At 42.9% G+C, this 27,922-nt stretch overlaps 1 protein-coding gene across 5 annotated transcripts in view; it reads right to left on the reverse strand.

Annotated features, from left to right (window-relative positions):
• LOC129824889 (MAP/microtubule affinity-regulating kinase 3-like) overlaps nt 1-27,922 on the reverse strand; it is a 129,093-nt gene that overhangs the window by 51,773 nt on the left and 49,398 nt on the right. For all 5 annotated transcript variants that reach the window (XM_055884438.1, XM_055884435.1, XM_055884436.1 and 2 more), the window contains one exon: nt 9,814-9,862. In XM_055884438.1, the coding sequence (XP_055740413.1) occupies nt 9,814-9,862 (49 nt within the window). The remainder of the gene's footprint in view (nt 1-9,813; nt 9,863-27,922) is intronic.

Genomic DNA, 27,922 nt, shown 5'->3' on the forward strand with positions numbered 1-27,922 from the left:
GTCTGTATCCCTCCGTCTCTCTTCCCCACCAACAATGTTCCCTCTAAGGTGCGCGCACCTCCTCTGGGACTGCAGGGCATGAAAAAATGCCAGGCTGCGCAGCGACAAGAGATTGAACTTCACTTCAGTTCGCACAATTAGTTTGCATTATATGGATCAATGTTTTTTCTGTGATCGAATCAAAATTGTCGGCCCCTTTTCAATGCAACAAACCAAAAACAAATCCGATCAGTTGAGAGCCACGTTTCCACATCTGTTGATATTCTTTGCTAATTAGCAAGTTATTAGCCCAGTTATAGATAAGTATAGGTCAGCCATGGGGAGTTACTGCTTCCTACAAGAGTACAAAACGTGTAGGCTTATAGCCTGACTACACCGCTCGCGTCGCGTGCGCAAGCGTTACAAAATCAATGTAGAAATCTATATTATTCAATTATTGCACCCACACTGCTCGCGCGCGCCAACGAGCGTCTGCGTTGCCAAGGGCTGAAATAGAAGTCAGTTCTATTTGTGATGCATTGCCAAGGGCTAAAATAGAAGTCAGTTCTATTTGTGATGCAGATCGCGCTGCCTCTTCCAGTCCTGCCTCTCCCATCTCCTCATTGTTTTCTAGAAGCAGATACCCATGTGCCATCTCCTCATTGGTTATACCCACATGGGTGACTGAAAGACAAACGAGGTCGGTGGCGGTAATGCACCTAATTTATGAAAGTTGCCAATCGCAATGTAAAGTCCAGAGAAGAAAAAGCCTGAAAGGAGGAGAGATGACTCGAAACGATTCGGTTGACCGTTTTATGTGTGGATTAATTGTCGGAGTAGAGGACCTTGTGCAATTCAGGTAAAATAACTCAATGTTTATATCCCAGGACAAATTAGCTAGCAACAGCAAGCTAGTTAAATAGCTAGTTAAACTGCTGCTCCAGTTTCAACTGTTCTGCCTGCGGCTATGGAACCCTGACCTGTTCACCGGATGTGCTACCTGTCCCAGACCTGCTGTTTTCAACTCTCTAGAGACCGCAGGAGCGGTAGAGATACTCCTGAATGATCGGCTATGAAAAGCCAACTGAAATTTACTCCTGAGGTGCTGACCTGTTGCACCCTCGACAACTACTGTGATTATTATTATTTGACCCTGCTGGTCATCTATGAACATCTTGGCCACGTTCTGTTATAATCTCCACCCGGCACAGCCAGAAGAGAACTGGCCACCCCTCATAGCCTGGTTCCTCTCTAGGTTTCGGCCTTTCTAGGGAGTTTTTCCTAGCCACTGTGCTTCTACACCTGCATAGCTTGCTGTTTGGGGTTTTAGACTGGGTTTCTGTACAGCACTTTGTGGCATCAGCTGATGTAAGAAGAGCTTTATAAATACATTTGATTTGACAAATTAGCTAGCAAGTGCAAGCTAGCTAGATAAATTGCCATAAATGTTAAATGCTTTTCGACCTATCCCCAAATTAATGTAATTGGTTCAGAATTTGTTTTGATATTTTAACCTGCGTGTCATGATCGCGTTTGGTGTAGGGGGACAAAATAAATGTATGCACGATGGCGCACGCGCGCAGACGGTTTGGGTTCCGTGTTAGCCTACATTTCAAGTTGTCTTGAAGAGCCAGTCAGGTCAAATATGCAAATAAGCCAACAGGCAGAGGGGTAGCTTACATTGTCTAATTCTCTGTATGGTAATAATTCATGTTATTTTGTAAAGTAAACACAGTAAAATGCAGTTTAAAGTCACCTATTTGGCCCATGGTGTTACAGACCAAGTAAAAAATTACAAATTAAAATGTCAAGTCTTCATAATGTAAAAAGCATTTTTTTTAAGTGTCATGCAATGTAAGCCTGTATTGATCCCCAGATATAGGCTACTGTAGGCTATATTGCAAAAATCTAAAAGCTATTTCCACGTGAAAATGTTATGGGATTTGTTCCATTAGTTTTGTTGGTAGGCCTACATTATACTCAAATTGCCACAATAGCCTATTGGCTACTGTCTTAAACTGTGAGGGTACAGCCTCAGTGGTCACTGTAAACGACCACCAGAAGTTGCACAAAATTCTCACAACATTCGCGTTTTCGCTCACAAGACCTCAAATGTGCTCGGTGGCAAAAACATGAGGGAACATTGCCCACCTCGTCTCTCCCTTTTCTTGAACACCTGTCATATTTGAACTCAATATGCTTTATTGGCATCGCAATTTGAAATTTACTGAGGGCATATCTTTCCGTCCCTCCCGTTCACCCTATTAACTAGCACCCATTCTTTCTCCACATCATCCTCCTTCCCTCCCTGACCTACCTGGCTTCGGGGGAGGGAGAAAGTGGGAGAGCGGAAGAGAGGAAGTTGAGTGAGAGAAACACAAACAAAATGGCTTCCCCCCAGGCATAACCAAACGATCGCCAACCACATGCCGGCGGATTCAGACCACCAAAGGGGAGCCTGCTGGGCAAGGCAAGGCGGGGCGATCACAAATCGGCTTCGTAGATGACATTTCCCATTTTGTTTTGTTTGGCATATGAAACTTAATGAATTTATGAGATCATTGCACACTCCTCTCACATGAGCAATTTTAAGAAGACCAAAACATTCAAATAGAGGCATTTATTACTAACTTGATTTAAATAAATAATCAACACATCCTGGTCTTCAATCTGGACCATCAGCTAACTCTGGTCTGTTAGAGCCGGACTAGAGCATACGCTTGAGGGAGTAGCCCAGGAGGAGAGGGAGTAGCCCAGCAGGAGGGAGTAGCCCAGCAGGAGGGAGTAGCCCAGCAGGAGGGAGTAGCCCAGCAGGAGGGAGTAGCCCAGCAGGAGGGAGTAGCCCAGCAGGAGGGAGTAGCCCAGCAGGAGGGAGTAGCCCAGCAGGAGGGAGTAGCCCAGCAGGAGAGAGTAGCCCAGCAGGAGAGAGTAGCCCAGGAGGAGGGAGTAGCCCAGCAGGAGGGAGTAGCCCAGCAGGAGGGAGTAGCCCAGGAGGAGGGAGTAGCCCAGGAGGGAGTAGCCCAGGAGGAGGAAGTAGCCCAGGAGGAGGGAGTAGCCCAGGAGGAGGGAGTAGCCCAGTAGGGAGTAGCCCAGGAGGAGGGAGTAGCACAGTAGGGAGTAGCCCAGCAGGGAGTAGCCCAGCAGGGAGTAGCCCAGGAGGAGGAAGTAGCCCAGGAGGGAGTAGCCTTCCTATTGATATGAACAGAGAAAGAAACGGCGTTGCTATGACAACTGGTATCACGTCTCATGGCCTCTTTCTTTTTGGGCTCTTTCCAGGTTTTCCTGAGAGGGCTGGTGTGTATGAGCGTGGACACACTCACACAACACGAACATGGACAGACACAAAACACAGCAACACGGACACATACACATTTAGGCTAAAGAAAGCCACGGTAGGAAGTGGAGTGCCATTTTTCAGTTCGTTCGAATGAATGAGAGAGATTGGGAGGTACACTATGTGGACACCTGCTCATCGAACATCTCATTCCAAAAACATGGTGATTACTATGGAGTTTGTCCCGCCTTTGCTGCTATAACAGCCTCCACTCTTCTGGGAAGATTTTCCACTAGACGTTGAGACATTGCTGTGGAGACTTGCTTCCATTCAGCCACAAGAGCATTAGTGAGGTCGGGCGCTGATGCAGTCGGCTTTCCAATTCATCCCAAAGGTTTTCGATGGGATTGAGGTCAGGGCTCTGTACAGGCCAGTCAAGTTCTTCCACACCGGTCTCGACAAACCATTTCTGTATGGACCTCACTTTGTACATGGGGGCATTGTCATGAAACAGGAAAGGACCTTCCCCAAACTGTTGCCACAAAGTTGGAAGCACAGAATCTTCTAGAATGTCATTGTAGGCTGTAGCGTTAAGATTTCCTTTAATTCGAAGGGGCCTAGCCTGAACCATGAAAAACAGCCCCAGACCAGTATTCCTCCTCCACCCAACTTTCGGGCAGGTAGCGTTCTCCTGGCATCCGCCAAACCCAGATTAGTCTGTCGGACTGTTGAAGCATGATTCATCACTCCAGAGGAGGCGTTTCTACTGCTCCAGAGTCCAATGGCGGCGAGGATTTAGACCACTGCAGCCAACGCTTGGCATTGCGCATGGTTATTTTAGGCTTGTGTGCTGTTCGGCTATGGAAACCCATTTCATGAAGCTCCCGACGAGCAGTTCTTCTGCTGACGTTGCTTCCAGAGGCAGTTAGAAACTCGGTAGTGAGTGATGAAACAGAGGACAGACTACAGCACTCGGCGGTCCCATTCTGTGAGCTTGTGTGGCCTGCCACTTCGCGGCTGAGCCGTTGTTGCTCATAGACATTTCCACTTCACAATAACAGCACTTACAGTTGACCGGGGCATCTCTAGCAGGGCAGAAAGTCACTGAGCACTTCAGTACGGGCCATTCTACTGTCAATGTTTGTCTATGGAGATTGCATGGCTGTGTGCTCGATTTTACATACCTGTCATCAACGGATATGGCTGAAATAGGATTGTGCACATAGTTTTGGCAATGTAGTGTAGGTGGGCCATTAGAATAATTAACCATTCACACTGAGCAAAGCTGCATGGTGTATTAAACAGTGAATCCTTGATGGACCTCCTCACACACGCACGCAAGTAAGCATTTTCACGTGTGTGTGTGCATCTGCTGCCCAGAAGTCTTTCAGAGGATTCGTCCAGGGTAGAGATGAGGAAGTGTGTGTGTGTGTGTATATAGTGGTGGTGGGGGCGCATGTGTACTGAACAAAAACATAAACACAAGATGCAACAATTCTACAGAGTTACAGTTCATATCAGGACATCAGTCAATTTAAATCATTTCATTACACCCTAATCTATGGACTTCATAGGCCCACCCACTTGGGAGCCAAGCGCAGTCACTGGGGAGCCAGGTCCAGTCACTGGGGAGCCAGGTCCAGCAAATCAGGCTTTATTACAGACAGAAATAAGCTTTTTGTGTGTATGGAAAATTTCTGGGATCTTTTATTTAAGCTCATGAAACATGGGACCAACACTTTACATTTTGTGTTTATATTTTTGTTCATTATAGATGACATCACCTAAATGACAGCGGGAGAGAGGCATGTGGGGACCTGTTAGATAATCGCCAGGGCTTAATGACACACACAAAGAGTGACACGGGAAAAATGTCACTGTGTTTGTGTGTGTGCGCATGAGAGAGAAAGAATGTGAACAATCTAGGAAAATAAGGGTGGAATCCTACCCAGGGATTAGAATAAAATTTGGGAATGTCACAATGTCACCACTCTGGAGAGGATTTCCCAAACATGGGACAAGGGAGGAGGAGGAAAGGGCAGAGGAATGGACACAGCTACCATTTTGACTGGGAATGAGCCCATTCATTCAAGAAATGAACAAAATTCCTAATTGAAAGTGAATAGACCCATTCCCCCTTGTTATTAAAATACGCTAGGAAAGTGTTAACAAACTCGTACCAGCTCGTGAATTTTTGGAGGCATGAAACCTCCATATCTTCTTGTGTTGTTTTTTACGCATGTGCAATCATGCCTATATAATTGCCAGGGGTGAAAAAATGTAAGGCTTTAAATTGTTATAAAAAGTTAAAAACATAATAAAAATCTAAATTTTTTACCATTTATCAACGTCTTAAGTTTTTTATTTTTTCCTCGCTCTACTTTTTTCATTCAACTTTTTCACCCTGGACGCTTTATCTGGACATGGTTCTACAGGACCTCCACCGGCCGAAGGTGAGTAGTAACATTAACACTATGCCTTCTAATTGCGTCGCTGTACTCGTATAATATACAGGAAATCTATCGCTTTATGATGAGGATAGCCGTGCTGCAAGCCCAGCTTCAGACGCAATCGTTAGGCAAGGGTCATTTCAGTGTAGGAAAGGACGAAACAGCGTCTGTGCCACCAGTAAGTACAGATAGTAGTATAAATCCCCTCGCACGGTCCTGGCTTCTGGAAGGAAATGCTGCTGAAACGGTGTTGCTCATTCAGCCAACAAAAACTTTCAACCGGTTCTACCCATCAAGCGAGTCGAAGTCAGAGGCCGAGCCTTCTCTGGTCTCTGCTCCACCCTTTACGGGATCTGAGCCACCGAAGCCCCCCGCCATTAGCTCTGACAAAATGAAAACCCTAATCATTGGCGACTCCATTACCCGCATTAGACTTAAAAAGAATCATCCTGCGAGGGGGTAGGGCTACCGACGTAAAGGCTAATCTGAAGAGGTTGCTGGCTAAGGTTAAAACTGGCGAGTGTAGAGAGTATAGGGATATTGTTAACTACGTCGGCACCAACGCTGTTCGGGTGAAACAGTCAGACGTTACCAAGCACAACATAGCGTGTATACTAGCTAGAAAGAAATCGGCATCGAGTAATTGTCTCTGGCCCTCTCCCAGTTAGGGGGAGTTGAGCAGAGGCTTACAACTCAATCGCTGGTAGAAAACTGTTTTCTGACCATACCAAAATATATTATTTGTAGATAATTGGCCCTCTTTCTGGGTCTCATCCATAAACAGGACCAAGCCTGGCCTGCTGAGGAGTGACGGACTCTATCCTAGCTGGAGGGGTGTTCTCATTTTGTCTATGAACATAGACAGGGCTCTAACTACCTTAGCTCCACAATGAGATAGGGTGCAGGCCAGGCGGCAGGCGGTTAGCCAGCCTGCCAGCTTAGAGGAGTCTGCCACTAGCACAGTCAGTGTAATCAGCTCAGCTATCCCCATTGAGACCGTGTCTGTGCCTCGATCTAGGTTGGGCAAAACTAAACATGGCAGTGTTCGTTTTAGCAATCTCACTGGAATAAAGACCTCCTCCATTCCTGCCATTATTGAAAGAGATCGTGATACCTCACATCTCAAAATAGGGCTACTTAATGTTAGATCCCTCACTTCCAAGGCAGTCAATGAACTAATCACTGATCATAATCTTGATGTGATTGGCCTGACTGAAAAAAATGGCTTAAACCTGATGAATGTGCTGTGTTAAATGAGGCCTCTCCTTCTGGTTACAGTAGTGACCATATCCCAGCGCAGTTTTGCTAACATTTACGAGAGCAAATTTCAATTTATTTTTTGAAAGAATTGCTGCATTTTCGTCTTTTGAGCTTCTCGTCATGAAATCTATACAGCCTCCTCAATCAATTTTTATAGCTACTGTTTACAGGCCTCCTGGGTCGTATATATTGTTCCTCACTGAGTTCCTATCGGACATTGTAGTCATGGCAGATAATATTCCAATTTTTGGTAACTTTAATATTCACATGGAAAAGTCCACAGACACACTCCAAAAGCCTTTCGGAGCCATCATCGACTCAGTGGGTTTTGTCCAACATGTCTCCGGACCTACTCACTGCCACAGTCATACCCTGGACCTCGTTTTGTCCCGTGGAATAAATATTGTAGATCTAAATATTTTTCCTCATAATCCTGGACTATCGGACCACCATATTATGTTTGCAATCGCAACAAATAATCTGCTTAGACCCCAACCAAGGATCATCAAAAGCTGTGCTATAAATTCTCGGACAACCCAACGATTCCTAGATGCCCCTTCCAGACTCCCCCCACCTACCCAAGGACATCAGAGTACAATAATGTGTTAACCAACTAACTGAGGAACAAAAATGTACCTTGCGTAATACTGTAGATGCAGTCGCACCCCTAAAAACGAAAAAAACATTTGTCACAAGAAACTAGCTCCCTGGTATACAGAAAACACTCAAGCCCTGAAGCAAGCTTCCAGAAAATTGGAACGGAATTGGTGCTCCACCAAACTGGAAGCCTTCCGACTAGCTTGGAAAGACAGTACCGTGCAATATCGAAGAGCCCTCACTGCTGCTCGATCCTATTTTTCCAACCTAATTGAGGAGAAACAGAACAATCAAACATTTATTTTTGATACTGTCGCAAAGCTAACTAAAAAGCAGCATTCCCCAAGAATGGAATGGCTTTCACTTCAGCAGTGATGAATTCAACGAACTTCTTCCACGAAAAGATCATTAGAAAGAGAATTACGGACTCCTATTTGAATCTGCATATTTCTCCAAGGCTCAGTTGTCCTGAGTCTGCACAACCCTGTGCAGGTCACTGTCAAGGACCTAGGATAAAGGGACACATGTTTTTAATCCTATATCTCTTGACACATTCATGAAAGTAGTCAAGTCATGGCCTGTAAACCTTCAAGCTGCATTCTAGACCCTATTCCAACTAAACTACTGAAAGAGCTGCTTCCTGTGCTTGGCCCTCCTATGTTGAACATAATAAATGGCTCTCTATCCACCGGATGTGTACCAAACTCACTAAAAGTGGAAAAAATAAAGCGTCTCTTGAAAAAGTCAAACCTAAACCCAGAAAATGTAAAAAAATTAAATCATCCTATATCGAATTTCCCATTCCTCTCAAATGTCTTTGAAAAGGCTGTTGCGCAATAACTGACTGCCTTCCAGAAGACAAATAATGTATATGAAACGCTTCAGTCTGGTTTTAGACCCCAGACTGCACTCGTGAAGGTGGTAAATTACGTTTTAATGGCGTCAGACCAAGGCTCTGCATCTGTCCTTGTGCTCCTAGACCTTAGTGCTGCTTTTGACACCATCGATCACCACATCATTTGGAAAGATTGGAAACCCTAATTGGTCTACATGGCCAAGTTCTTGCCTGGTTTAGAGCTCATCTGTCGGAAAGATATCAATCCGTCTTTCTGAATGGTTTGTCCTCTGACAAATCAATTGTAAGTTTCGTGGTTCCTCAAAGTTCTGTTTTAGGACCACTATTGTTTTCACTATATATTTTACCTCTTGGTGATGTACTTCGGAAACATAATGTTAACTTTCACTGCTATGCTGACATACACAGCTGTACATTTCGATGAAACATGGTGAAGCCCCAAAATTACCCACCCTGGAAGCCTGTCTTTCAGACATAAGGAAGTGTATCCCCTATGAACAGGGCTCTCTTGTAAAATTGATTTTAAAGTCAATGTTTAAATAAAGGTTAAAAAAAAATATTATTTAAGTGGATGGCGGACGAAACAGAGATGCTAGTTCTGGGTCCCAAAAAACAAAGAGATCTTCTGTTGGATCTGACAATTAATCTTAATGGTTGTACGGTCGTCTCTAATAAAACTGTGAATGACCTCGGCGTTACTCTGGACCCTGATCTCTTTTGACGAAAATATCAAGAATATTTCAAGGACAGCTTTTTTTCCATCTTCGTAACATTGCAAAGATCTAACATTTTGTCCAAAAATGATGCAGAAAAGTTCATCCATGCTTTTGTCACTTATAGACTACTGCAATGCTCTACTTTCCGGCGACCCTTAATAAGGCACAAAATAAACTTCAGTTAGTGTTAAACACAGCTGCTAGAATCTTGACTAGAACCAAAAAATGTGATCATATTACTCCAGTGCTAGCCTTAGCACTGGCTTCCTGTTCAGGTTAGGGCTGATTTCAAGGTTTTACTGCTAACCTAAAAAGCATTGCATGGGCTTGATCCTATCTATCTTACCGATTTGGTTCTGCTGTACATACCTAAACATACGCCTCCTTATTGGCCATGTACTCTCATAATCTCCACCTGGCACAGCCAGAAGAGGACTGGTCACCCCTCAGAGCCTGGTTCCTCTCTAGGTTTCTTCCTAGGTTCCTGTCTTTCTCGGGAGTTTTTCCTAGCCACCATGCTTCTACACCTGCATTGCTTGCTGTTTGGGGCTTTCGGCTGGGTTTCTGTATAGCACGCTGATGTAGAAAGCACTTTATATATAAATGTGATTGATTGAAACATGTATGGGCACACATTGTCATGAGGATTTACAGAAGTGAGTCAGTCAGTGATACACTTACCAATGTTTGGATGGTTTAGAATCTTCATTATTCTGACTTCTCGGAAGAGCTGAAAAGAAAGGAAGTTGAGAAGATGTGAGATTTTCTTTCCTGCAGACATTTAGAGGATCAGGTACATCACTGGTGACATTCTCTGGTTGTTAGAGGGATAGTATAGGCCAATATTGGACACTAAATCTAAAGTATGTACTTTAGTACAGGCTTCCATAACATTACTTTTTTCATTGTTATTGGTAACTTCCAGTCCCCCCCATACTGCTCCTAAAACAATTTCACTTCCCACAGGTTACTTCCACACGAAAGCCCAGAACACCACAGACAGACAGAGACGGACAGAGAGCCTCCCAACTCTCCCAGACTATGACTTCCTGGTGAGTTTGGAAAACACTTACTCTGCCTTTCTTTCCCTCTCCCTCTTTTCCTTTCCCTCCCTCCCTCACTCTTTTTCTGTCATGAATGAATGAGCAAGACAGTCTCTCGTTCCTGTAGCCGCCCATTGTGATGCTATTGGATCATGGGGTCTCAGATGACCTTCCGACCCCGATCTCTCGTCATTGCCCTGGGACGTAGATGATCTGATTGGCCGGTTGTCAGCCGTGGTCTCCCACGCCAGACTGTAAGGCCTACCCTTGGTATCCCTCTACCACTCCATCTATTCGCCTCTCTCCCTAAGAGAATACATTCAATGTAGCCAAAAATTATTGGGTCCCCTAGGAAACACTTATCAATTTTGTTTCCTACCCTGTCACAAGAACTCCTCCCTGGGATTTGAATTTGTTGTCAAACAACACTGTATTCAAAGTGCCCACTATTATATTCTAACTATAGAATTAGAATAATCATTATATTTCCATGATGCCAACAGTTCACCAAACTGTTTTGGTCTAAATCACAAGTTAAATCACAATTGCAACGTTTGTTAAAAAATAAGGCCTATAATTGTGGAAATGATCTCAAATGAGTGCAGGAAATGCAGAAATTGACAAAAGCGCTGAAAGTTATTTTAGGTTGAATTGAACAGTATAAAACAATCAGAATGGAGAAAGACTCATTGAAATCCCTTAGAATGTATGCGATGCCACCCTGGGATCACTCACTACTCATAAAGCACCCTGGGATCACTCACTACTCATAAAGCACCCTGGGATCACTCACTACTCATAAAGCACCCTGGTATCACTCACTACTCATAAAGCACCCTGGGATCACTCACTACTCATAAAGCACCCTGGGATCACTCACTACTCATAAAGCACCCTGGGATCACTCACTACTCATAAAGCACCCTGGGATCACTCACTACTCATAAAGCACCCTGGGATCACTCACTACTCATAAAGCACCCTGGGATCACTCACTACTCATAAAGCACCCTGGGATCACTCACTACTCATAAAGCACCCTGGGATCACTCACTACTCATAAAGCACCCTAGGATCACTCACTACTCATAAAACAAATGTAGAACTTTTATTATTCAAAAACTAAAAATACCGTAATTTTTAAAAATGTTAAATACTTTGATATGATATTTTGGCCATGTCGCCCAGACCTAATCTCCCTGTATCTCCAACCATCTCTTTTGCTGCAACTTCCCCTCCAATCCATCCATCTCCCTCCCCTGCGCACTCTTCAGGCAGGTGGCATAAATAGGGGCTGAGCCCTCAGCACGCTGAATCAAAGTAAATCGGTATATGAGTGTATGCCTTGGTGTGTTATAAGAGTATGGTATGTGTGTGTGCATGTTTATCAAGTAAGTGTGTGTGTGTGTGCTTGTGAGTTGAGCCCGAGTGCGCGTGTGTGTGTGTGCAAGTGTTGTGCATTGACTTCTGAGTACTGGGAGGAGTTCACTATCTCCGAGTGCTCTGACTCATGGCTGGTAGCTCAGAATAGATCCCTGACGAAAACGGGCCATTATCTCCTGCGTCACAGGTACGTACACATTGACTCAACGACCCACACACACACACACAACCAACTTACTGAAGCATGTGTGCACAAACACACGGCTTCACTGACACACACACAAAACGGTTTCACACGGGCCTCTTTCTTTGCTTTTTTCTTTTTTCGCTTCGTCTTGCCAGTGATCATTCTCTGTCCATACCTGCAACCTATGTGAAAACATAAGAATGTGGCCCCTCAATCATTGAAACCCTTTTACTAAATAAGAAACGGTGGGGTATGTAATATTTTTAAACATCCCTTTAAGTGAGGGGAATATTTTTTGCCAGAACTTTATTCCACAGGACACCATTTAAACACAATTGACTTCCTGGTAAAGTAAGACATCAGAATTATAGCTCAGCAACATATCTGAGATAAATACATGGTTTTGAAACCTGAATGATCTCCCTGCCTAGAATAAATCCCCTGGGTCATGATCATTAGGCACCAAACGATATAAAACGTTCTGATTAGGGTGTCCACCCACTTTGCCCAGAGTGGGTAAAAACCTGTTTTGGTGATAAAATGACAATACCTTATGTTATAAAATACATTTTACCATGATAAATATGAGTATTAATGTTCTGAATAGTTCAGTGTGGTCTTTAACAGATTATTAACATTATATACATATTTTTTTTTAAAGTCCGATTTCATAACATAATACATCCGATAATAAGCAGAGCTTTGTTGAAACCTGCGATGGGACAGGTTTCTCGTAATAACTTGAGGATTTGACATTTTGTGGTCTTCGTCTTCAATGTTGTTTCAGCGGGTCGCAGAAAGCAAAATTACCATGACTCGAGCCGAATTAAATGTATAAGGCTTCGAAAATAAAAAGTGTTTCATACAACTCAGTGCGCCGTTGACATTTCACAGAAATATGCTTGTTTTTGTGAGACATTATCGAAAAATAAGACATTTTGTCACGGAATTCGTCCTCCTCATCTGACGAGGAGTAAGAAATGTCAGACCAATGCGCAGCGTGGTAAGTGTCCATATTATTTAATAATACTGAACACGACAACAATACAAAAATAACAAAGTGCATAGATAAGAAAACCGAAACAGTCCCGTAACGTGAACAAACACTGACACGGAAGACAACCACCCACAAAACACAACAGAAAACAGGCTACCTAAATATGGTTTCCAATCAGAGACAACGACTAACACCTGCCTCTGATTGAGAACCATATCAGGCCAAACGAAAAACCCAACATAGATAACCCACCGGACTCACGCCCTGACCAACACTAAAACAAAGAAAATACAAAAGAACTAAGGTCAGAACGTGACACTTTTAGAATATGAAAAGTGTGTACTTAAATATGAAAATACTTGTCATGTCTCAAAATCGATGTCCATCTTACCTCTATATTGTTTTATTTCCTGTAGATTTCAAGAAGAAAGATGACAAGTTCAATGGGAAAGTGAGCCTGTCAGGTAGCCAGTGAACCTAATTCTTGCACAAATTCCAGTCTAGCTGACCTGATGCAATTTTCCAGATTTATGACCACTTTTTCTTTTTATCTGCCCACCATTGATTTATTCCCCCCTAATTTTGGCCCATCCTACAAGGGTAAAAACTCCCATTAACCTTTTAACTGATTATGATAGAGACTTGAGATTTGGACCACTGTTTTTCTTATAGGATTAGTAGCTACACAATTAAAGTATTATTTTACCCATTGGTCAAAATATGCATTTCTGATTGGACATCCTAGACTGAAAAAGAGAGGTCCTACATGGATTTGTCCAATAAACACTCATATTGATTTTCCGTTGCCAAGAGTTTATTTTTCTCCCCGATTTCATGATATCCAATTGGTAGTTGGGCCATTCCGCCGAATCAGTGCATTTTCCGTCCCCAGGACATTACATGCATGAATATGCATGACAAATATCAGTGTAATACATTATATTATCAAGCAAAGTGTCCTGCACTTTGTCCGAATTGCAATTTGAAGATACATCATGTAAAACTTTAATAAAAACTTTAACACTACGTGAAACATGATGATTAGAATCCTATAGAAATCTACATTCTTTTGTATTATTGGGTGACTATTTCCAATTTAGACATAAAATAAAAAAATTCATCAGAAATTCATAATATGTTCGTTAAAATACACATTTTAGTCATGTCCCCAGGTTTTCACTCAGTCATGTTACCCTGACACATTTTCCCCACCCTGACTTTCCCCACAAGTCACATGATCAACAGGAAGTAGCATCATTTGAGTCTCCTGACCAAAAGTTCTTACTCTTTTTCTGTATTTTGTATCATACTGTAAGTATGACTGATAATGTCCATCTCAACGTACAGTCCTGTTACCTAAATGATTTCTTAGATGTTATAATGTTGTTTTTTAAAGATAGTTTTGGTAAACCACTTGAAGGTGCTAAGTATTCTCATGCTATTAGCATTGATGCCATGTGGCTACATTTCATGTATTTGCTAATACTATGCTAAAAACTAAGTCCTGTTACTTTCAGTCCTGTTCCTCATATGAAGGGTAACCGGACTGAATAAGAGTAACAGGGGTGAGAAGTTTGAATGAAATAGCCATTTTGAATGTGTATCTGGTATATACATTGATTCATTATAATACTATTCTCTCGATTTTAAGTTTTAGAGTTGGAATTACTGAAGGTGTTTTCAGTTTTACAATGGGAACACATTACTTCCCATGAGCCAATCGATTAAGTGCTGCAGAGAAGCTATCGCACTCGATGCAATGCCGACCCCGGAAAGGAGAGAGAGATACTTATAGAAGGAACAGCAGAAACACAGGGAGGACATAGCATTCAGTCAATAACATTAGTAAGAGGGAAAAGCACAGACGTCGCAAAAAGTGGAGGGAGACTTACTACAGGATCAAGTCCAAGAAAGAAGATGGCTTCATAAACAAAGTCCGAGATTTTTACACCAGGGATAACGTCAGTCGAATTACGACTGGGAAGAGGCCGACCCTCACCCAGAGGAAAATCTAAAATCAGAAGAGGTTCCTTTTGGACACGATGAAAAATCTACATGTGAAGTTTTTGGTAGAACATGATGGGTCGATCTCATACTCCCTCTTCTGCTCACTGCGCCCCTTTTGGGTTGTTGACCCAACTCTAAGTGACCGGGAGACGTGCATGTGCAAGCTGCACGAAAACCTCAGTTTTATAGTACAGAAACTGCACCACCTGAAGATCATCAACACGTTCAGTCCTGATGAACTTCTAAAATCCATCACATGCAACAGTGCATGAAGTGCATGTATGGAGAATGTGCAGTGTGCAAGGACTTCTCTCGTCCCGTCTCTGGCCAATACAATGATACGAATGAAGTGACTTATGTCCAGTGGGAAATGGTGGATAAGGAGCACAAGAATGACCCCAATGACGGAACATCCAAAGTCATCATCAAAAATGAGTTCCAGACCATCCAAGAGCAACTGCTGGTACAGCTGAACCTGATGCCGCGCAAGTTTAAGATGCACATGTACAACATCAAGAATCAGTTTACCCACTACAGGGCACTGAAACAAGGCTTCGAAGCACATGAATGCTTAAATCATGTTGACTTTGCACACAGGTGTGCTTTTTGTGCATACAACCCCCCGACCAGTGTCCTTCTGCACAGTGTCCCCCTCCAGACAGAAGGGCCCACCAGCAATCTGGCAGCACTTGTCACCAGTGCTTGATTATGTGCAGAGTGCACATCCAGAGGTCTCCACTATCCATTTTTACAGTGATGGCCCTTGTACTCAGTACAAGCAGCGAGGGGATTTTTCAGAAGAGGATTCACTGGAACGTGGAACTTGTTTGAAGCAAGCCACGGCAAGGGTGCCCCGGATGGAGTGGGAGGGGCCCTGAAGAGGACGGCTGACGGTCTTGTCAGCAAGGGGACAGATATCCCTGATGCTTCAGAGCTGTTTTCTGTGTTGAGCAAGACGAATATAGCAAGCAAGTTGGGTTTTTTTTGTGGAAGAGGAAGCAGTCAACAGAGCAGTGTCAGAGATGCCCAAGGATGTGACACCAGTTCCATCTACGGCGAAGATGCATCAGGCAGTAACCCTAGGCCACGGAGAGCTGACCTACAGGGACGTCAGCTGCTTGATCACAGCAAGACAACATCTGAGCCGTGAGGGCTTTAATGCAAACCATTTCACATTCAATCAACAGACGGCTCCCACGACCACAGAAAATCAGTGGCAAAGTCCTGAGGTTGTTGGCAAATGGTGTGTGCTGAAGTACGACGGTCAACGGTACCCTGGCATCACCACAGACACAAACAACACACATGTCAAGTTTTGTTGTATGAAAAGGATTGGGGCCAACAGGTTTCGCTGGCCAGCCTGCGAAGACATCCTGTGTACCATCCCACCAGCGAGGCAAGTCACAGCTTGTTACATGGAAATTGACAACAAAGTCCGGGCCAAACTAGAGACTGTTTCTTAGAAAAGGCACGTTTTTGTTCATTAATTGATTGCTCATTCCTGTTGCTCGGCGCTCATTCCTGTTGCTCGGCGCTCATTCCTGTTACTCGGCGCTCATTCCTGTTACTCGGCGCTCATTCCTGTTACTCGGCGCTCATTCCTGTTACCCGGCGCTCATTCCTGTTACCCGGCGCTCATTCCTGTTACCCGGCGCTCATTCCTGTTACCCGGCGCTCATTCCTGGTACTCGGCGCTCATTCCTGTTACTCGGCGCTCATTCCTGTTACTCGGCGCTCATTCCTGTTACTCGGCGCTCATTCCTGTTACTCGGCGCTCATTCCTGTTACTCGGCGCTCATTCCTGTTACTCAGCGCTCATTCCTGTTACTTAATTGTTTTTTATAAAAAATAATAAAGATAAACCACTTATTTTTCAATTATGTTTGGTCCATCATTTAAACAAGTGTTAGTTAAATCACATGATAGATTTTTGATAAAATTGAGGTTCGGGTCTCCCTTAAAAAAATTGCTTTGTGCGTTTAAAAAAATAAATTATTTGCCTGTATATGTTGTGACTTTTTAGCTACAGATATATATTTTTTGAACGTGTAAACAATTATTTATTTAAAATACCCACTTTATTGAGGGAAAACCAAAGATACTAGTTGGCATGACTTTTAATTGATATTTAAACAGTTGTAAGAGGTTTGGTAACAGGACTGAGAAAATTGCAACAATCTTCCATTTAGAAACCTTGTAAAAAAAATTATATAAAATTGCCTGAGATTGACCATTACACATTTTGAATAGTTAAACATGTGTGTTATTAGATACAGTGCTAAAAAAAGAATGAAGTTTAATTTAGAAAAGTTACAACATGCAAATGGCACTGAGTTGGCGGAATGACCCAGTTAGTCTTGTCCCATCGCTGCAACTCCCGTACGGACTCGAGAGGCAAAGGTCGAGAGCCATGAGTCCTCTGAAACACGACCCTGCCAAGCCAAACTGTTTCTTGAACACACTGCTTGCTTAACCCGGAAGCCAGCCTCACCATTGTGCCAGAGGAAACACTGTACAACTGGTGACACGACTGTGTCCGCGTGCATGCTCCCGGCCCACCACAGGAGTCACTAGAGCGCAATGGTACAAGGATATCCTAGCCGGCCAAACCCTCTCCTAACCCAGACGACGCTGAGCCAATTGTGCGCCGCCTCATGGGTCTCCCGGTCGTGGCCGGCTGCGACACAGCCCGGGATCGAACACGGGTCTGTAGTGACACCTCAAGCACTGCAGTGCCTTAGACCACTCGGGACGCCCTGTTGCAAACAGTTTTAAAACATTATTCCATTGCCTGCCCTAATAAACATGACCCAGGGTCACTGCACACGTGAGGGTCATTCTGAACATAGTGGTTCTTCCTGTAAAAGTTTTGTCATACCGCAGCATGCCTTGTGGGCTGCCGCAGAATTCTATGGCACGTTATTTAAGTGTCAGCCATTGCTGCCATTAATGCTAGTTAGCGCTAGTTTGACCATCAGAGGGCATCTTTGAGAAGCATTTGACTTTTTGTAATATTGGCTGTACTAGAGAATTTAAAACCTTTTTTGTAAGAACATAGTATATGGGATTGATTTTAAATTTAGCTTAATTTGATTAATATTATGGTGTTTCTATTCCAAGAAAAACGAAACCCTCGGGGTTTCTGTGAGGAAAATATGCCGCTGTACAACGTGACAGTTGCACACCCTAATTGTAGTCTAACCAATACCCAAACGGAGATGAAAGTATTGAAAATAAAAATCTCATTGATTTATCAAGACCAGTCCCCGTGCTTGTCTCAGAGCAGCGCAAAACGGTGCTGAAATAGTTGACCACATGCGGGTAGGCTATTGCTTCAAATCCTATTAGAACAATTGGATGATGGCGGGCCAGAACATAACAAGTATATAATATTAGCATAATTAATTGGACTACACTACAAATTTAACATGTTTAACACATATGCTTAGTACATAATACATTCGGTCACAATAAGATCATTTGATCTGATTACGCTCATAAAATCACTATGTCTCTATTCAATTATTATTTTTGTCTATTTCTCTGTGTGTTGATTGGTGGGGAAAAACAGGTCTACGTAACCTATTGTTGGCTACACTACTTTTTTTAACGTCAACATTTGTTCAGAACAATTTTGTTCAGAACAATTTTGCTTGATAGCAAGATAAAATGTCGCTCTCAAAAAGTATCAAGAAAAAAGGTCTCAGACTAATTATACCACTTTCAGTGGTATTGTCGCCCCATATCGAGGCCTGACACAGAAACATTGAATCGTTAACTGCAAGCTGCACACGCAGCTTTTTTTGCGGACATATTTTGTAACTTAAGCGGCTTAAATCTGCAGTCACAAGGAAGAGGGAAACAGTCGCGGACAAGGTGGAGAAATCTGAGGCCTTTACTAGGAAGCTTGAGTTGTTCGATTTGGACTTGTCATCTGGAAGGCTACTGCACTTCAGCACACTGAAGAAACAACAGGCAGAGGGACCAGGCCGCAGCATTGTCACACAGGTGATGGAAGATTTCATCAAGCACCTGAGGGACAATTTATCCACCAGATTGGAAGACTACAGCATGCCCAAGGATATTATTGCATTTGTACGTGATCCTCTCACAGTCCACCCAGGTGGAGAATTCTCCTCCCTTGCTAAGAAAGTGATACCCTCGCTGGATGAGTTTTTTTTTTTTTTTTTTAAATGTAACCTTTATTTTACAAAATGCCTCCAGCTGTCCATCACTACTGTAAATAAAAACACAGAATATCTAAAAGGGGCTTTTATATAATTATAATTCAAGGTTAATAATAATACTTTTAACCACCTTCCACTTGTTAGGTTCAAATTGATTTTTTTTTAATCAATTAGTATATTTGAGTTTAACCACAATATTTGTTGTATTATTTTTTCTGTCTTTTCTGGTGGATTAAACTGAAATTGCAACCAACTTTCTATGGCTTGTTTAAAAAATAACGATATTTTGGAGAGGATTTCGTTTTCAAATAACCAAAAGTGAGCGATTGGGTAGCACCATAGAAAGAAGCTGGCTTGATGAAAACGATGTCCATTTCGTCTGTTCTCTTTGGTCGCAGTGTCATTTTTTTTCAGATAACACAGTTACCATTAAAGAATTAGCTGTTTAAGGGTGGAGTTTGGGGTGTGGTGAGGAGTACTGGAAATGTGTGACTTTCAAGTTACAATAGGCCATAAGTATACAGCAGATTGCTGTTTGTCCTCAGTTTGATTATGCTGTAACATACTGTAGCACCATGACCAGGATCTCTATTCATTTAAGTGAGCAGATTAGGGCTTTCAGGAGGAACAGAAAATCTACTGGAGACATTTCAACAATACTGGTAGACTTGGAGATTTTGGTCACGAACGGTGCTATTCACAAACACCCTCATCAGATGCCTGTGTTACGCCGAACGCGAAAGCCCAGGAAAATGAACAGGTACAGTAGGCTACATACACTACTGTAAAGTAGGCCTAATAATGCTAAAAATAATCGACTGCTGGTCTTTACTGTATGCTGCATATTTTTTACATTGTGTTCCATTTCCAGCAAGACTATTGAAGCCATCGACTCACTAATGGATGAAGATAATGAGCGCTCGGGAAAAAGACATCAAAATTGCTACAGAAAAAAAAGATCAAGCAAGCCGAGTCCCAAGCATCCCCTCGAACTCCATGTGTGGTGGGCAATTTCTCGCCAGGGACCAGGCCCATTTTTGATTGTTGATACTAAGTTTAGCTATTTACAAAGCAAAAGGTATTGAACACCATGCTTGGCCCCAGTACAGTAGGCCAGGGGGCTCTTGACTTGGGTCATCCGGTTTCTCAAACACACAAGGCCGACAGAAGTAAAAGGCTCAACTTAGCTGCTAGCTCCCCCGGCCAATGACTTTTAACATGAAACGAGGTAACAGTATCTCCTCATCAACGGTGTCTAATCCAACCCCACTCAAAAGGCTTTAGGGGACATTGTTAGTGAATGAGAAAAAGAGACCGACTGACCGACTGACTTGCAGCCTGTTTTGCCAACTCAATCTCTGGCTTGGTTGAGATGGTTGACTTAGTTTGTCAAGGACTGATTTATTTTTCAAGGACCATCAATTTGTAATAATTCCTATTAAGCAACTGCTTCTAGTCACCACCAGATGGCAGTATATCACCACAACGTCATGAGAAGAAAAAAACGTACTAATCATCACTGCCTACAAGTTCTACTCAATAATACGTGTTTCACTACATACAGGAGTGGTAAGTCAGTACTGATGATGTTGACTTATTTCCTTATATGAACTGTGACTCAGTAAAAGCTTTGAACTTATTACATGTTCCGTTTATATTTTTGTTCAGTATACATGCGTACAATATTAAATTATCTTTATTTAAATTGTCCTTATAGTTCACTACACTTTAGGTCCCACAAGCTGTCCCAATACATAAAGACATATTCAAGGTATTCCAGTACTTGAATTTCAGAGTGACAAATTCAAATTCAAATTGCCAGCAGCATACCACCCTGCATACCACTGCTGGCTTGCTTCTGAAGCTAAGCAGGGTTGGTCCTGGTCAGTCCCTGGATGGGAGACCAGATGCTGCTGGAAGTGGTGTTGGAGGGCCAGTAGGAGGCACTCTTTCCTCTGGTCTAAAAAATATCCCAATGCCCCAGGGCAGTGATTGGGGACACTGTCCTGTATAGGGTGCCGTCTATCGGATGGGACGTTAAACGGGTGTCCTGACTCTCTGAGGTCATTAAAGATCCCATGGCACTTATCGTAAGAGTAGGGGTGTAACCCCGGTGTCCTGGCTAAATTCCCAATCTGGCCCTCAAACCATCATGGTCACCTAATAATCCCCAGTTTACAATTGGCTCATTCATCCCCCTCCTCTCCCCTGTAACTATTCCCCAGGTCGTTGCTGCAAATGAGAACGTGTTCTCAGTCAACTTACCTGGTAAAATAAATAAAAATAAATAAAAAGTACTTTAAGCACCTTGTGCAAACCCTGGTAGTGGCTCCCTCTCTATTCCATTTCCTTTATCTGCACTGAAGGAAATAGACAAGAGCAAGCTAGCTTATCGCTAAACATCCAACATAATGCTTCGCTCATCGTGTCACTTCAGCCCCCTTAGACTGTTGGGGTGAGGGTAGGGTTTACCCCATTTAGTCGACTGGTCAATTGTTTGGTCAATAGGCTACTGGTCGACCGAGAATGTTTTAAAAACATTACAATTATTAAAAAAATTATGCCACATCTTGATTGACATCTGTCTCAGCGGACTAATGATCTCAACTCGCAACCACTAATGAGCCGGAGCTGCTCAAAGTCATTTTCTTCACCTCAAACAGCAAGTAAACAAAGTCTGTTTTTACATCCATTGAGAATGACAATAGCTCTTAAATGTAGCCTATTTCAAAAAATATGTTCAACTCTCTCTCCCTTTTGATAACCACTTGGCATGAAAGGGGGGGGGGGGTGTCATGCTCTGACCAGGTGGAAACGTCATAAAATAGGTCCACCTGATTACTTATGATCCCTTGTGCAAATAGCCTACAGTTGTGTTTGTTTGGCGCTCACTGGTGCGGGAAACTCTGAGGGTCCACAATATTTTGGACAAATGTTTCAAGTTTGTTAGGTCAAGCAGACATGCCATGTGTAGTCGATTCGCTAGATTTTTACAAGGATATTTGTTGCAGCCTGTAATGTTTTTATTTGTCGGCTTTATATAGGCTATTTTTACATAGTTGGCAATAGAAGTAACTTTTAGATGGTATAATTTTCATAAAGATATCATTTTAATGAATCGCATGACAATGATTTTGAAATAGGAAGACTATTATAAAATAAACGAAACTGTTCAAACAAAAATATGCATACGAAAATCCTAACTGGCACGCACATCAGTAGAATTGGTAAGATAAATTGGCACTCCAAGGTTGCCAACCCCTGGTCTAGCCTATTTCCGGCAACTTCTGGAGCTTAAAAGCCAGCGGAAGTTGGTGGTTCGGGAACATTTTTCTTCTTCTATTGGTTCGGCTACCTTAAATCTCTGGCTCCTTCTTGAGTCATTTGTTTCTCTTAACTATTTCAATCACAGTGTGCTTAAAGCATCATCCAAGCTCAGTAGCCTAAAAATATTGGATTTCATTAAAACACATAGGGTATGTTAATATATGGAAAAATACACATTTTAATATTTCAACCAATTGATTGTTCGACCAAGATTTGTTTTTGTCGGGGACAGCCCTAGATGAGAGAGAGGAGACGAGGACAGGAAGCCAGTTTAAACTATTGGGATTGGGGAAAGGAGATGAAGACAGGAAGCCCATTTAGATTGTTGGAATGAGGGAGAAGAGACGAGGATATGAAGCAAGTTTAAAGTGTTGGAATGAGGGAGAGGACACACCTCAGAGTATGTGAGCGCCGTTTCATCTGTCTTCCTCAAAATATTTTTTGCTCTTGCGAGAGAGAAAGAGACGAGGAGACAAAATAATGTTTCCCTCCCCAGTGTTTTAACTTGTCTCCTTTGGATGTGGAGGGGGATTTTTAGTTCAAATCAAATTTCATTCGTCACATGCTTGGTGTAGACCAACAGTGAAATGGTTACTTAAGGGCCCTTCGCAACAATGCAGAGAGATAGAAAATATACAAACAATAGAAAAATAAATACACAATGCGTACCGATAATTTGGCTAATACAGTGGATTGGGGAAGTATTCAGACCCCTCGACTTTTTCCACATTTTGTTATGCTACAGCCTTATTCTAAAATTGATTAAATAGATTAAATAAATCCTTTGCACCCCATTATTTCTATCTCCACTTTGCACATTCTTCCACTGCAAATCTACCATTCCAGTGTTTTACTTGCTATATTATAATTACTTCACCACCACGGCCTTTTTTTTGCCTTTACCTCCCTTACCTCATTTGTTCACATTGTATATAGACTTATTTTCTACTGTATTATTGACTGTATGTTTGTTTACTCCATGTGTAACTCTGTGTTGTTAAATGTGTCACACTGCTTTGCTTTATCTTGGCCAGGTCGCAGTTGTAAATGAGAACTTGTTCTCAACTTGCCTACCTGGTTAAATAAAGGTTAAATATATATTTTTTTACAATAAATAAATAAATACATTCTCAATCTTAACACAATACCCCATAATGACAAAGCAAAAACAGGTTTTTAGAAAATTTTGCTAATTCAACTTGGAGTCCACCTGTGGTAAATTCAATTGATTGGAAATGATTTCGAAATGCACACACCGGTCTATGTAAGGTCCCACAGTTGACAAAGCATTTCAGAGCAAAAAACAAGCCATGAGGTCGAAGGAATTGTCCGTAGAGCTCCGAGACAGGATTGTGTCGAGGCAGAGATCTGGGGAAGGGTACCAAAAAATACTGAAAGTCCAAGAACACATGGTGGTGGACGGATCATGCTGTGGGGATGTTTTAAACGCTGCAGGGACTGGGAGACTGGTCAGGTTTGAGGGAAATATGAACGGAGCAAAGTACAGAGATTCCCTTCATGAATAATTTCTCCAAAGTGCTCAGAACCTCAGACTGGGGAAAAGGTTCACCTTCCAACAGAACAACGACCCTAAGCACACAGCCAAGACAACCAGGAGTGGCTTCGGGACAAAGTTTCTGAATGTCCTTGAGTGGCCCAGCCAGAGCCCGGACATGAACCTGATCGAACATCTCTGGAGAGACCTGAAAATAGCTGTGCAGCGACGCTCCCCATCCAGCCTGAAAGAGCTTGAGAGGATCTGAAGAGAAGAAATGGGAGAAACTCCCTAAATACAGGTGTGCCAAGCTTGTAGTGTCATACTCAAGAAGTCTCGAGACTGTAATCGCTGCCAAAGGTGCTTCAACAAAGTACTGAGTAAAGGGTCTAAATACTTAAGTAAATGTCATATCAGTTGTTTTTTTATACACTTGCAAACATTTCTAAAAACCTGTTTTTGCTTTGCAATTATGGGGTATTGTGTGTAGATTAATGAGGGTATTTAAAAAAAAAATGTAACGTAACCAAATATTGAAAAAGTCAAGGGGTCTAAAGACTTTCCGAATGCATTGTATGTACACAGTACCGAGTACATAGTTGATGTGCAGCAGTACGAGGTAATTGAGTTAGATATGTACATAATTAGGAATAAAGTGACAGAAACTGTAGCAGCAGTGTACGTGATGAGACAACGCATTTGTGCAAAAAGGGTCAAGGCAGATTGGTTAACTATTTCACTTTCGTCACTTAAAAAAAATGGTACCTTTATTTAACTAGGCAAGCCAGTTAAGAACAAAAACAATGATGGCCTAGGAACAGTGGGTTAACTGCTTTGTTCAGGGGCAGAACAACAGATTTTTACCTTGTCAGCTCAGGGATTCGATCTAGCAACCTTTCAGTTACTGGCCCAACGCTCTAACCACTAGGCTACCTGCCGCCCCAAATGCTTGATGTAGACCAACAGTGAAATGGACAAACTACTTAGCAGTCGTATGGCTTGGGAGTAGAAGCTGTTCAGGGTCCTGTTGGATCCAGAAGTGCTGCATTGGTACCGCTTGACATGTGGTAGCAGAGAGAACAGTGTATGACTTGGGTGGCTGGTGTCTGACACTTGTTAGGGCCTTTCTCTGATACTGCCTAGTATAGAGGTCCTGGATGGCAGGGAGCTTGGCCACAGTGATGTACTGGGCCATACGCACTACCCTCTGTAGTGCCTTGCGGTCGGATGCCAAGCAGTTGCCATACCAAGCGGTCATGCAGCCAGTCATGGTGCTCTCAATGGTGCAGCTGTAGAACTTTGAGGGCCCATGCCAAATCTTTTCCGCCTCTTGAGGGGGGAAGGGTCGCTGTCGTGACCTCTTCACCTGTGTTGGTGTGTGTGGACCATGATAGATCCTTAGTGAACTTAAATCTCTCGACCCGCTCCGACTACAGCCCCGTTGATTTGAATGGGCGTGTGCTTTGGTCCTCCGTTTACTCAAGTCCACGATCAGAAATGCTTGTGCTTCCATTTCCCGCAGTAATAACTGCGGGAAATATGCAGTAATAACCAACGAGTAATCTAATCTAACAATTTCACAACAGCTACCTTATACACACAAGTGTAAAGGGATGAAGAATATGTACATAAAGATATATGAATGAGTGCTGGTACAGAACGGCATAGGAAAGATGCAGTAGATGGTATCGAGTACAGTATATACATATGAGATGAGTAATGTGGGGTATGTAAACATTATATTAAGTGGCATTGTTTAAAGTGGCTAGTGATATATATATTTTTTTACATGTATGGCAGCAGCCCCTCAATGTTAGTGGTGGCTGTTTAACAGTCTGATGGCCTTGAGATAGAAGCTGTTTTTCAGTCTCTCGGTCCCTGCTTTGATGCACCTGTACTGACCTCGCCTTCTGGATGATAGCGGGGTGAACAGGCAGTGGCTCGCGTGGTTGTTGTCCTTGATGATCTTTATGGCCTTCCTGTGACAACGGGTGGTGTAGGTGTCCTGGAGGGCAGGTAGTTTGCCCCCGGTGATGCGTTGTGCAGACCTTCCTACCCTCTGGAGAGCCTTGCGGTTGTGGGCGGAGCAGTTGCCGTACCAGGCAGTGATACAGCCTGACAGGATGCTCTTGATTGTGCATCTGTAAAAGTTTCTGAGTGCTTTTGGTGACAAGCTGAATTTCTTCAGCCTCCTGAGGTTGAAGAGGCGCTGCTGCGCCTTCTTCACCACGCTGTCTGTGTGAGTGGACCAATTCAGTTTGTCCGTGATGTGTACGCCGAGGAACTTAAAACCTTCTACCCTCTCCACTACTGTCCCGTCGATGTGGATAGGGGGGTGCTCTCTCTGCTGTTTCCTGAAGTCCGTGATCGTCTCCTTTGTTTTGTTTTTTGTTCAAATATTTTTATTGAACACACACAGGAATGGTGTATAGGTATGAAAGGCAGGTATACAATTTTTAACTAAACATAAAAGAGCAGACAGAAATAAAAAGATCCAGAGTTCTGGGTACAAAACAATTATTACAAAACAAGACATACAAAACAAGGACAGGTAGAAAGAAAGAGGGTGGGTGTCACCCCCCCTTATTCCCCCCCTTTATCCCTCCCCCCCCTTATCCCTTCCCCTTATACCCCTCCCCGCTGCTCGGGTGGCGGTGCCAGCACGTGCTGCCCAGAGGTGGATTAAAATATTACAATGGAGAGTGCGTTAAAAAGTACAAATTCACAGCGCCGAATGGTCCAAGTAAGAGAGGAAAGGCTGCCAGATTTGATCAAATGTTAATAATTTATTGTTCAGAATATATCTAATCCTTTCTAAGTGTACAGTGTTTGCCAATTCGCTGAGCCATAATTTGGTGGTGGGCGCTTCCCTCTTTTTCCAGAACAACAAGATTAGTTTTTTTGCCGAAATGAGACTGTAAGAGATGAGTTGTTTTTGGGGGTTGGTTAGTCCGATTAGGGAATCAGACACTCCCAGGATTATCAGAAGCGGGTCTGGGTCAATTGAAGTCTCCAGAACTTCAGAGAGGATCCTAAAAATTCCACACCAGTAACCATGCAAGCTAGAGCATAGGGCAAAGCAGTGGAGAAGTGTACCCTGTGCAGCCTGACATTTATCACACAAAGGGGATGTATCAGGAAATATCCTATGCAGTTTGGTTTTGGAATAGTGTAATCTGTGTAATACCTTGAATTGTATGAGCCGATGTCTGGAGTTAATGGAGCAGGTGTGGATATACTCCAAGCTATCTTCCCAGTCTGCCATCGAAATGTCAGTCCCTAGTTCTTCCTCCCATTTTGCCTTAATGGCCTCTGTAGAGGGTGTGCTAACCGATTGAAAAGAGTCATATAAACGAGATATCAGTTTGTCTGAGGTGGGGGATGTTTTTATGCATCCGTCAAACATGGAAGGCTTAGCGTTCCCAAATGTTGGGAGGTGTTTCCTAACATAGTCTCTGATTTGTAGGTATCTGAAAAAGTTATTTCTGGGAAGATTATAAGTTTCCCTCAGCAACTCAAAGGAAGCAAAGGTCCCTTCTATATATAAATCCCCTATGGTACTTATCCCCAACTCTCCCCATTGCTCAAAGGTGTTATCAAGGTTGGAGGGGGCAAAGGAGGGGTTCCTGGCAACAGGGAGCATGAATGACATTGGTCTAAGCTCAAAGTGGGTTTTAATTTGCTTCCAGATTCGGACTGTGCTATGTATAATAGGATTGTTACGATAAAGTGACCTCTCCAGATTGACAGGCGACAAAATCACAGCACCAATAGAGAAGGGGTGACACTCCTCACGCTCCATACTAAGCCAGGTGGGTGACGGACGTGCGTCATCCAGCAAAAACGTAACCGCACGGAGGTTAGCGGCCCAATAATAAAATATAAAATTTGGGAGAGACAGTCCTCCTTCCATCTTGGATTTGCAGAGGTGTTTTTTACCTATCCTGTGTGTTTTATAATCCCAGATGAAAGGATTGATAATTGAGTCCAGTTGTTTATGAAAGGATTTAGGTATGAATACTGGGATGTTCTGGTATAGGTAGAGCAGTTGTGGGAGGAAGACCATTTTAATGGCATTAATTCTTCCGAGCAGAGAAATTGGGAGAGTTCTCCAAAATTGTATGTTTGTTTTTAGTTTTTGCATCAGCGAGGGGAAATTCTCTT

Source organism: Salvelinus fontinalis, chromosome 27 (assembly GCF_029448725.1).
Source record: "Salvelinus fontinalis isolate EN_2023a chromosome 27, ASM2944872v1, whole genome shotgun sequence".
In the NCBI taxonomy this organism is placed as follows: Eukaryota; Metazoa; Chordata; class Actinopteri; order Salmoniformes; family Salmonidae; genus Salvelinus; species Salvelinus fontinalis.